The sequence below is a fragment of the Lutjanus erythropterus genome, chromosome 12, assembly GCF_056507025.1.
Source record: "Lutjanus erythropterus isolate fLutEry1 chromosome 12, fLutEry1.hap2, whole genome shotgun sequence".
Classification (NCBI taxonomy): domain Eukaryota; kingdom Metazoa; phylum Chordata; class Actinopteri; order Lutjaniformes; family Lutjanidae; genus Lutjanus; species Lutjanus erythropterus.
The window spans coordinates 10358890-10371293 of record NC_139328.1 but is presented as its reverse complement, the minus strand read 5'-3'; the positions used below and the strand labels follow the sequence as shown (position 1 = coordinate 10371293).

Sequence of the window (12404 nt, the reverse complement as noted above, 5' to 3'; positions counted from 1 at the left end):
TCTGACTCCAAAAGACATCCGAGAAAGATGTTGGCGCTTGTATCCAGGGTTTCTTGGCCTCATTTTTGCACAGTGGGAGGGAGACGTGTCGTCCATCTTTTCTGTGCGAATGGATCAAACCTGGAGAAATCCATAATTTATTCAGTGTAACAGTGGAGGTTGTCAGATACATGAGTGAGCAGGGAAGTCTGCAAACATGACCTAACGTGGATAAACCTTTAATTATTAATTGGACAATGAACATGATCTCGTCCATGAACATGATTTCTGCCTGAGTATGCCATGTTTTCACTGGCAGTGGTGATTGTTCAACAATGAAGGCAGCAACTCCCATGATCCCATGTACTTCGCGACGTCATCAAAAAGCATCTTTTATTTTAATGTCAGAGAGCCCCCTACTGGCAGAACTTGCATATTGTTTCATTCAGACTAAATGGTGAAATCAAAGTGGATTTGTTTTACAATTCTGTTTAACTAGAGGCTTATTTGAATGTACATGTTTGTTTATTTACTATAGTGTGGCTATAAAAGACCCTTTTACATTATTGAATGATCTGTTTTACAGAGCAAATGATCCAGCTGGGACCCATTACTGTCCTGTCATCCAGCAGAACTGACACAAGGCCAACAGACCCAAAAACAGCACTTTCACCAAACAGCAGCCATAAACCACCTGAGACTCAGAATAGCACAGTGAAGCCTGTTGAGGGTTAAAAAAAATGAATTTGACTGCTGCCTTGTACAGGACAAACAAACATTTTGGACACATCTGACAACTCCTGTGAATACAGACATAAATCTCATAATTCAATATACCACCTCACTTGAAACAAAAATTTTCCTCTTCAAATATTTTCATTTACTTTGTTACAGTTCTTGTATTTTCTCTACTTTTTTTTTGCTCTAATAAATATTTTACTTTAACATGGCTTTTGTCGTCGCACCTACCCTGCACAAAACACATGAGGATTACAATAATCTCAATTATTTGATATCTGATCTTTACAAAATCCAGCATCCAGTAGTTATCTCCCAAGAACTTGATATGTCTTCAGCAAACAATTTAATTAGCATTGGGTTTTAAGCACTCAAAGTCATTAGGCCTGAGCTACCGAAGTGGATGCATTGTGTGTTTGTGTATTTTAACACAAATACACAAACAATGCATCCTTTTGACATCCACTGTGAAGATACATCTAACATAATACCAGCTATTTTGAACTATGGGGGAAAGCAGACATGCTATTAGGGAGCACTTCCCTCCATTACTACCCACAACCTACTTATCCTGTAGTCACAGTATTGATTAATCATTGTGAGGGTATATGATGCAATATAAAATGTTGGCTTTGCCTGCCACATCCAGTGAAATCATAAGACACAGCTCTAATGACTTCTTTTGACAACTATCCATATGGTCATTATTTTCAGAATTTTTGGTCAGTCGTAAAAAGTTGCTCATTGCTGGGTGTTGTGAGTAAAGAAATCGGTGCTGCTGTTGTGGTTTTTATCAAGGCTTCAGTAAGACTTCTAGCAAAACTAGTTGACAGGGGCATCACTTCTGTGGAAGCCAATTTATGCCAGTAAAAGAGAAAAAAATATATATCGCCATGGTAAGTCATAATTGTGAAGTAAAAAGTTGTGATTATGAGGTAAAAAGTAATTATGAGACAGTTGAGACTGAGGTAAAGTTGAAATTGTGAGCTAATTCATCATGGAATTTTTTTTTTTTTAATTAGTCAAGATTATGTGAAAAGAAATGATTGAGACATCGAAACATTGAGATTATGAGGTAGAAAGTAATAATTATGAAATAAAAGTCAAGATTATGATTTACAAAGCTAATTATGAGATAAAAAGTCATGACTGGGGGATAAAGTCATAACTGAGATTTTAAAAAGTCGAAGATATGAATTTAAAAGTCATGATTGTCAGATATGAAGTAAGAATGATCAATAAATGGTAATTATTTTTATCTCACTTTCAGCTTTAAAATATTCCCATGGTAAATTATAATGAGGTAAATAAAAGTTGAAACTATGAGATAAAGAAGTGGTGACTGATAAATCATAATTCTGAGTTTCAAAAAGTCAATTATGTGATTAAGTTATAATTGACGTAAAACTTCATAATTGTGAGATAAACTCGGGATTGTGAGATAAAAAGACGATTATGTGGCGAAATTATGAGAAAGTCATAAGTAGTAGTGACTATGACATTAACAACGACAATAATAATAGTGAGATAAGAATTCGTAATTATGAGAAAGACGAAATCATGAGAAAAGTCAGGTATCTTTGCTTTTGCTGTGTGTGTGAACAGGCTTCCACACTGAGCACTGCCAGCTTCATATCAGACTAAATGGACGTTGACCAAACCACTGCAGCCTTTTAAGGAAGGCCTTGGCTTGACCCCTTAATGTACACGAGTATTAATATTGCAAATGGAAATTCTCTGTGCTGTTGCCAGCGAGAACATTTGTGTTATTTGTGTTTAGTTGTGTGTCAGCACGTCGGACAGCGCCCCTCTTTGTTTTTCTCCTCGGTGGGCGTGTCGAGCGCTGTCCACGGTCCTCAAACATCAGGAGGCTTGTTTCATTGTCCCCACTGCACCTTCATGATTAATCATTTCTCCATGCTTCAGACACGACTGGTCGATTTCCTGGGCGCCTGTTTACTTCCATATGAAACGAACAAGCCATTGTTTGTTAGACTGTGTTTACGATTTGCTGCATGGCATCAATATACCTACTAAGTGCATAATAAATCAAGGGCACGGTGAAGTCCACTTATGAGTTAATGTCAACCTTATTAGCATATTCAGATTCACATCCAGCTGTCTGCCAACAGTCCCAGTTTTAAAAGCCATAATTGTAAGATAAAAACTCAAAATTAAGATTTAAAAGTGATATTTATTACACAAAGTCATAACTGTGAGATAAAAGTAGGAAATTATGAGATTGAAAGTCATAATTATACAAATCAATTATCAGTACACCTGCTAAGTGCACAATAAATGAAGCACATGCTGACTTTCAGGCATCCAGCTTCTGTTTATAGCCCCAGTTACAAAAGTCAAAAGTATGAGATAAACAAAAGTCATAACGAGTTAATAATTATGAGTTAAAAAGTCATGGTGAGATAAATGTTCAAATCATGAGACAAAAAGTCTAAATTATTAGATAAAAAGTCATAATTATGAGATAATGTCGAAATTATGCAACAATTCTAAGATGCAAACGTCCTAATTATGAGGTGAAAAGGAATTATGAGGTAAAAAAGAAGGCATAATGAAGATATAAATGTTGAAATTATGAGATAAAAAGTTGCAATTATTAGATAAAGTCATAATTATTTGATCATGTCGAAATTATGCAATAAGTCTGAGATTAAAATGTCCTAATTATTAGGTTAAAGGAATTACTAGATTTAAAAAGTCATAATTAAGAGATGGAGGTAAAATGTCATAATTCTGACATAAATGTTCTTATGACAATACAAATGTCATAATTATGACAAAAAGTCGAGATTATGAGATTAAGTCATAATTATGATAAATGTCGAAATTACTGAATAAAAAGACGTAATTCTGAGATCAGATGCCCTTATTATGAGATAGTACGTAATTATGAGATTTACATAGTCAAAATTATGACATAAAAAGTTGAAATTATGATGTAAGTCATGAGATAAATTGTCGACATAGTGTGATATGAAGTCATTGTGAAATAAATGACGAAACTGAGATTAACAAAAAGACAGAACTATGAGATAAAGAGTTAATATGAGATAAAAGGTAATGATTCATAATGGAAAGATCATATTTTTGCTCGGCATCAATACATCTGTTAAGTGCATTATCGATCAGGGAAACACAGAAGTACAGTTATTAGTTAATATCAAGCTTATTGACTTTTTCTTGCAGTTGCAGTGTTGACTGTTCAGTGAGTGGACATGTGGACATACTGTTTTGTTTTGATTGACGGTTTTCCCTCTTTTCGTCAGTATTTTGACATGTCCTCTGAGCACACGGTGGGTTGTTGATGACTCTGCGTCATCGCTTCAACCAGCGCGTTTGTCTGAGTTTCATCCACAAGTGAAATCTCTCGGCTGCTTCCTGTTGTTTCCCAGCTGCGCCATCGACTCGCCGGATCACTTCAGCGATGCTTTTCTGCAGATGCCAAGCTCTGATCGGGTTCACTGTTTGCTTTCTTGCTCGCACGGTTGTTTATTCCATCCGAAGATGCGGACAGGACATCTGCCGGGACGAGCAGGTCTGCTGCGTGCAGGGAAACGACACCACCGCCGTCACCTGTTGCAAACAGTTCGTGGACAAGACTTACTACAACATCGCCATGGTCACCCGCAAACTTTCCGGGGTGCTCATCATGCTGCTGCTGTTCGCTGTGGGATATTTTGTCCATAGAGTGTTGTGCTCCAGATCCAGGCAGCTCACCCCGCAGAACAGTGGACACCCACCTTTTACCACATCACAGGAGCCGCTGGTGGACAGCTGCACGCCGGAGAGCAGCTCCAGGGATCCAGCTGCTGCTGCACAGCTGCCCTCATACGATGAATGCAAACGGCTGCCCACATATGAAGAGACAGTGCGGGACGGGAGCAGAGGACGGCCGGAGTCCAGCATGGGACAGACTACATGACAAGGGCGTGGGCTGGATGAATTGAATCTTCAGTAGCACAAATAGATTCGAGATTTGAGATTGTATTTTATATCGTTATTGGGGATATTTAATGCGATTCGCCCAGGACGTTGTCTGGTAGGCTATACACCATGAAGCAGCCTGAAGTGTGTGTCTCTGTGCAAGATGTCTTTGACCTAGAACTGCATTCTGGACAACGATTTTATTGCTCATTGCTTCATTTATTCCAATGAATTTGTCAGTGCGTGTTCAAGTGTGGTTACATTTTTTCAAACAAGGCATATTTTATTTGCTAATGTTAATAAAACATTCATGATAATGCTTTATAAATCAGTAATAAACCATTAATGAGAACAACTTTTGGGCTCATTAAGCCGTGAAAATCTCTTTGGCTGGTGTACATTACCAGATACAAGTTCAATTTATGTTGTGCAGCAAAATTTATGTGCAGTTTCCTCTTGGCTACTCATAAGAACATTTAAATTATAAACAGTAGATTGGTTGAAGAGATAAACATAAAACAAACTATTTCACATGGCAGAGTGCTGGTGATGAGTCCAGTCTCACAGCTTGAGGGAAGCTGCTCTTTAATCTGGTGGTGCAGATGCTTCTGTATCTCCTGCCTCTTGCTTTTTTCTTTTAGGCTCTTTAATTCATCAAGATTCAACACAAACAAACAATAATATTAACAATTTATCAACACTTACAACTACAGGCTGGATGGATTTATTGTGAAAAAGTCTTAAAACCAGGCAAAGGGATTATTCACCACCGCCAACACTCTCTATATCACCAAAAACATGTGTATTTATCTTAATTGCTCATCTTGATGATACCGATGTTGAATCCAGGGGTGCAGTGCTGAATGCAGAGGTGCAAACTACAGTTTGGGTGGGTAAACTGTACTTTACCCACCTTGTTTCCATTCATTTATTAACACAGTTGATCTGAAAATAGATGAATAAACTCTCAGCTTCATTTCAAACTTCATTTCAGTTCACTTTGGTTTACCCTCCACTGCACCCCTGGTGGTATCAGTGAGATGCCTCTATGAACCCAAGAGCTTAATGTAAATGCCTGTGGATGTGTAAGTTAATCAAATTCTGTTAATAATTTAAAGTGTGAATGTGAATCATGTAAAATCATTTCCGTGTGTTTGTTGGACTCAGCAGTGGTTTTAAATGCACAGTAATCGACTTCATGGTATATTGTATTTCCTGTGGTTTTCATAATAGCATCATAAGAACTGGCCAGCTCTGTTAAAGGCATATTATGCAGCATTTTCCAAGAAGAAAACAAAACAACATGATTCATTAGATGACACCTTTTCTTATTTTCTCATATTTTGCTTAGCAAGCAGCTTATCAGGTCAGGACTCCATATAAACACAGCAGCCAAAGGTTACATTGCATTCTGTGTCTCTTTCACCCGTGAGAGCTACAGAAACAGTTTTACACTCATGGACACACACAAGCAGATCAGACTGAGGATGTATGTGGCTGTATGTCTGGCATTGTACAGAGGTGTAAGTGTGTTTATTTGTGCTTTAGTACGTCACCACTGTGAAACAATCAGAAAATGTTTTATTTCAATGCTTTCAACCTTAGTTCACTCTCTGTGTCTCTGTCCCTGTCTCATTTACAAACAGTCTTGCATATTCCACCTATGTTTTCATTAGTGAATAATCACCAGAAAATTAGAACTGTTGTTGTCGTAGTTTATTCTTGGTGTCCCCCATGACCCCAGTCTGTAGTCCTTTTTTGTTTAGTATCTTGGTAGTATCTTATTTTTGTTACAATGGACCCTGGTGCACTGCCTTTGATACACACGAAATACAATCATTGAGTCACACTCATTCCACAACACAAAGGTTGCCTCATTGTAAGAGACAATCAATATGTAAACACTGGATCAATATCCAGACCTCTCCTCTTCTATAGAGGTCACCATGTCGCACCGCCATATTTCTACAGTAGCTCAGAACAGACAAACCAAACATGGACTCTAGATGAGGCCTTTCACATTTGTCTTAAGTTTAGCGGCCTCTATAGGTTCTCCTACAAGTTTGGAAGGGGAGGGTGAGCCAAGATGTTTTACAATCTGCACGCTCACTACTAGATGCCACTAAATGCTACACATTGGTCCTTTAAGTAGTTTGCAAGTGTCTGTAGTTTCAACTTAAAGAAATGTATAGATTTAACCAAAAGGTCTGATGTCTTTAAATATGATTTCTTGTTGGTATAAATCAGTTTATATTAAGGCTAAGTCATTTCAAAATTAAACCTATTGTCAATGGTTTAAAAATAACGCATTTCATATAAATAAAATTTAATGTCTGGTACTCGCTTTAAGATGGTGCACTGTGTCCTTGATGTTTTCTTTCATCGCCCCGTTGTCTGACGGGAGTTTGACCATTTGGACCAAACGTTTGAACGCCTCTTCAACTCCAACCCCAGTCCTTGCGGAACACGGCTGGACGAACCAGTCCCGAGCCGAGCAGAGCTTCCTCAAATTGAATCCGTCTTTGAGTTCAGTGGCGGTCAGAGCGCCGTTCACGTCCTGTTTGTTTGCCAGGATAATGAGAGGACGTCCCCGCAGCTGCTCGCTCCTCAGCGTCCTCTCCAGCTCCCTGCGCACCTCCTCCAGCCGTCCCCTGTCCGAGCTGTCCACCACGAACACCACCGCCCCGCAGTCCTGGTAGAAACCATCCCAGTGCTCCCGCATCTGTCGCTGACCACCAACATCCCACATGGTCAGGTAGATGTTCTTTCCGTTCTTCTTCGCCTCCAGCATTTCCACATTGAAGCCGATGGTGGGCACCGTGCTCACACACATTTTGTGCTTCAGCTTGTACAGGAGAGTGGACTTCCCGGCGTTGTCCAAACCCAGGAGGAGGACCTGGGCTTCTGGTAGTTTGGATCCTCGCAGTCCCATGGTGAGGTGGACAGATTAAGACAGTCAACTCAAGTGGGACAGTCACATCTTCCTCTCATAGAAACTCTTTTCAGGCAGTGTTTGCTTAGTGCGTGGCCCGCAGTTTAATAGATCAGCCATTAGCTCCATGCTGACTGTAGCTCACAGCTCAGAGATAAGGCAACAGAGGGCAAAGTATGTGCCAACCAAATATATTTTCCTTGTTTATTTTACCTGGAGTCTATAAATGGAGTCATGCAAAGTTATTGCCTTTATGATACCAATGATATTCATCTGTTGCCATGACAACGTGGATGCAGATAAAAAAGGTTATCCGAGGTGATATTTAAATTATGCTTTAACCATAATTTGATCAACTGGTTCACCTGCAGATCCCTGCAGTATGATTTTCGTCATACCTTTATGTCAATTATTTTGTTCCTAATGACTTCATATAATTATTTTCTGTTTTAATTAGTGCTTTTTAAAAACATCAATGTATTAGGGTCTTAACCCCAAATCAGAAGCACCCAATTCCACCCATGCAGTTGTATATGTGGAACTATTTATTGATTGAGTTCATGTTTGCCATGGGTCCAGTTTTAAAGTATCAGTCAAGATCATGGGGTGGGGGGCTCAAGGGAGAAGTCTTTAATCTTTCTCACAGAAACGGCTGTCTAACATGTTCTCACATGAGGTTAAAGGTCTGCTTTAACCCAAGCCATGATCATTTCCCAAACCAAACACTTTTGTAATCGAAGCCTAACCGGTCCGCAACAGAAAACAGAAAAAGATCATAATGTAATCCATAATCCACAAAAACCTTCTCATGAGAGTTCAACCCCAGTTTTTGGGGTGGGAGTCTTATGCCAGTGTGGACTTTGTTGCTCTTTAGTGATTCTCAAACTTTTTCTGGCATGCCAAACTTCAGAAGCTGAAAAACATTCATGCCCCACCCCACTTTTTTCTTTTTAAATCAATCATTATAATAAGTGAGGGAGCAACTGATAAAAAATGATCTGAGTTTAATTTTAGTGATATAAGGTCATCATTATATGGTGTCAGCAAATTCTTGTTGGTTTATTTTCCCCACATAAATCATATTTACTCAACCAAGTTTCACTCCAAATTTTTTCCCTTGTCATCTACACCCTTGCTTGCAATGGTTCTATGTCCCATTAGTGGGGCCCATCCCACAATGTGCAAGAGGCACAGTCATTTTGACGGAGACAGACAAATGCAGCAGACACAGGTTTCATCAGGCTCTGTTGTCTGTTGTCATTTCATACAATGTGCAAATTCACTGTTATTTTCTTGAAGTAATAATCTGGTTTTTTTTTTCAGATTACATTACTTAGCTAATAATGTTAGAAGAAAAAAATAAGTTAACATTTTGCCATGATTGCAGTAGTTTATTCTTGGTGTCCCCTGTGACCCCAGTCCGTAGTCCTTATTTGTTAAGTATCTTGATAGGTGAGGTCAAAGTACATTGAAAGGATAATCAGATATATTCTTACTAAAAAAAAACAGTTCTGAATTAAAGAGGATTAGGTTGTAAAGAGTGATTATTTTTGTTATAATGGACCCTGGTGCACATGCCTTTGATACACACATGCGATACAATCATTTGCCTTAAAATCCATTTTTAATTTAAATCACATATTCACTTGTGGGTCACACTCATTCCACAACACAAAAGTTGCCTCATTGTAAGAGACAATCAATATGTAAACATTGGATCAATATCCAGACTTCACCTGACAAAGAAAGAAATACATTTTCTTGCTGAACCACTGTTGGACTCCCTTATGTAGTAAAATAAATTAAGCAATAGTGTTTTAAGTCTTTAAATTATTCATTTCAACTGGTGACAGTTTGTCAAGATTTCAACATACATTTAGAGCAGTTTACACATTCCAACCGTGACTTCCGCTTTTAAGAAATATGAAATGTCAAGTAGATGTTTCCGTCAGACACTCAACCACTTTCCTCAAACTCCATCGAAGTTTCCAGTGCTTCTCAAAAAACAAAACAGCCCCCTGGACATAATGCTGCTGTGACACCCCTCAGTTATTTAAACACATCCTGGACAAACATTCAGAACAACACTGACCTCCAGTCCATCACATTCAACAATATTTAAAAAAAAAAAGAATAAATTAAATGCAAAACATTTATTTGTGATATGGCATTACATACAATGATAAATATATTTTTAAAAGAGGATGCAGTCAAATAAAAAGGAAGGAAAAATAAATCATGGTTGGTCAGCCATTGGAAGGAGGCAGTTTTCACCTTGACACAGTGGCTAAAGGTGCACTGTGTTTACAACCCACAACTTAAAATGCAGATGTGTGGATGCTATCCAACTCTCAGTAGTGACTTAACCCATGCTCCCTTCTTTAATTTGATCTACACATTTTTCCAAAAATAGTTACGTGTATTGAGTCTTACTAACACAGACACAAACAAACACAAACAACTAGGTTTCCAAAGAAAACACATTATCACGGTGCGCATGACGCATGGCACTCTTCAGCTCCTCTCATCTTCTTCTCATGCAGTCTGACACTGAGTATATGAATGTCCCATACAGACTAAATCAATAACTCTCAGTCATCAGTCCAGCAGCCACATCTTCCATATCACTGAGACGATTTAACCTCGACTCCACTCGCTGCAGGAGGATGCGCCTCAGAGGCGCGTCTCAGCGCAGAAACCTAAATCCTGCTGCATCATCCTGCTGCTCGAAAGACGTCAAAACTTAATGCATCCACTCACTGGGTGCTTGACTTAATTCCAGCGAAGAACTCGTTTGAATTTCTTCTCAAGACTTCATTTTTGGATCAAGATCTGCTCCATTTCTCTCCCGGCTTCACCCACACGCCACCGGTTGGGTTATCCATCACGTACACCAGCCCCCCGGCGTCACAGCGACTCTGGGGCCAAGAATGGGTTGTTGACTTCTCCATTGCCCGGCTGCAAGGGTATAAACAGGCTGCTTGGTTGGTCACCCTCTTCTGAATGCGGACAGCGGAGGCTGGAGTGGAACATGGGTCCGTTTTCTGACACATTTCCACTGAACCAAAGCGCTGGAAAATCACTCGCGCTTCCATGGTGGATTTGGAGCCGTGTTGTCCCATAGTGTCACTTTAATTCAAGGATCCAAGGGTATTAAAAACCAAATAAAATTTGTTTAATTCTTGCTTGTGTCTGAGTTCGTTAAAAGACAAGTTTCTTCCTCTGCTGCCTGCGAGCAATTGTCTCACTTTAAGTGTGCCAAATCCTTCAAATACTACAGAACGAAGAGTTCCCGTAAAGCAATAGTGTGACGCACCGACTTTATGGTTATTAGACGCCTGAATGTTGTAACGTGGGTCTTGGCATTTGGATCAGTCCGTGTCAGAGCTATTTTGAGTCTGTCCACCTGGCACAGACCGTCACTAAACTTGGCATCGTCGTGCGCTTCCGAGCTGTCTGCGCCCCTTGAGTTGTCTTGCAGGCGACAGCGCAGAGTTATGGTATGGTTTATGGAATGGAATAATGGGTCCGACAGTCACAGAGGCACAGAGGCATCCCAGAAACACTCACACGCACGTCACATGTTCTTTTTTATCCTCACTCTGATCTCTTTTTGATCGCAAACTGATTTACAACAAACAGGTTCTTGTGACGGTAACTGATTGTAATAATACGACTGATTCAGATTCCTGGAGATGTAATTAAAAAGCAGAAGGAAAGAACATTCGTCATCGCTCATTCCTTTCCTCTGCAGCTATTCTTGTTGTACCCTTGAGCAAGACAATACTACAAAATGAATTTGCCTGGATAATTTATTAGTTTAAGTTACTTACTGTACGTATATAGTAGTGAGATATTGCATATGTGGTTACATATAGATAGGTCTGAAACCACATAATAGAAATTATATTAAAAACATATATTTGTGCAATTCATAAGTGGAGAGTTGTTTTAAATATATTTTATTATAATACAGATCCATTACATTAATTGAGTAGATTTGTATATTGTACTTCTTACAGTCGTCCAGCAGATGGAGTCATTTGTTTTATTAGGCACAGTGTTGTGTGCCTGATGCCATGCCATTTTTAAGATTTTGTTTTTGGTGATTCTTGATTTATATAGATGCATATTTTGACTCTTTGTGCTGCTGGCACGGCTGCAACCACAACTAGACTTCCTACCAGATTTTCAAATGACTTTAACTTGACTGCTGATAAATGCTCAAGTAGGCCATCGTAACATTATACTGTATGCTTCATACTTGACATGCATTGATCTCATGTTATAGTGCGCGCAGGCTGAAACAGTCATGTGGCTTGCTGAAGCTGTGCACTGCTACTTTCCTGCCCATCTGGTTGAAATGCCAAGATTTTAGGGCTTCCCTAGAAAATGGTCCATTCATTTGCCTTTCAGGGATTCCATAGTGGTCAGCAGCATGGTTGCACAATTAATGTAGGTCAGGTCTTTGAGATAATAAAGACTGGAGGGGGACACAGATTTAAGATGAAAGACTTTGTTTAATACTGATAATTTACATACAGATTTTTACAGTTGTTTTTTTTTTCTTACACTGAGCATCAGCTCAACATGTGTGAATCATGGACTGCTTCTCAAATTTAACTGATGGTATCTAATTTATTGTAAACTTCTGCTCATGTACAGAAGGACAGAAAAAAAAATATTCTGATTTGGCAAATCCGCCAGACACATCCAAAAAAAAAACCCTCAACAATAAATAAGGCATTAGGTAAACTGTTAAATAAAAAAAAAGGCTCCTGTCAACTGATGCTAAGATCATGAAACACAG

The 12404-nt window shown here is 39.0% G+C and overlaps 1 protein-coding gene across 1 annotated transcript; it reads right to left on the bottom strand.

The window, feature by feature from the left end:
- Positions 1 to 6592: 6592 nt before the first annotated feature.
- Positions 6593 to 8605, bottom strand: arl14 (ADP-ribosylation factor-like 14). Its single transcript, XM_084732779.1, has one exon. It carries the CDS (start codon positions 7592 to 7594, stop codon positions 6989 to 6991), a length of 606 nt encoding a protein of 201 aa, XP_084588905.1. The 5' UTR covers positions 7595 to 8605; the 3' UTR covers positions 6593 to 6988.
- Between the last annotated feature and the right edge of the window lie 3799 nt (positions 8606 to 12404).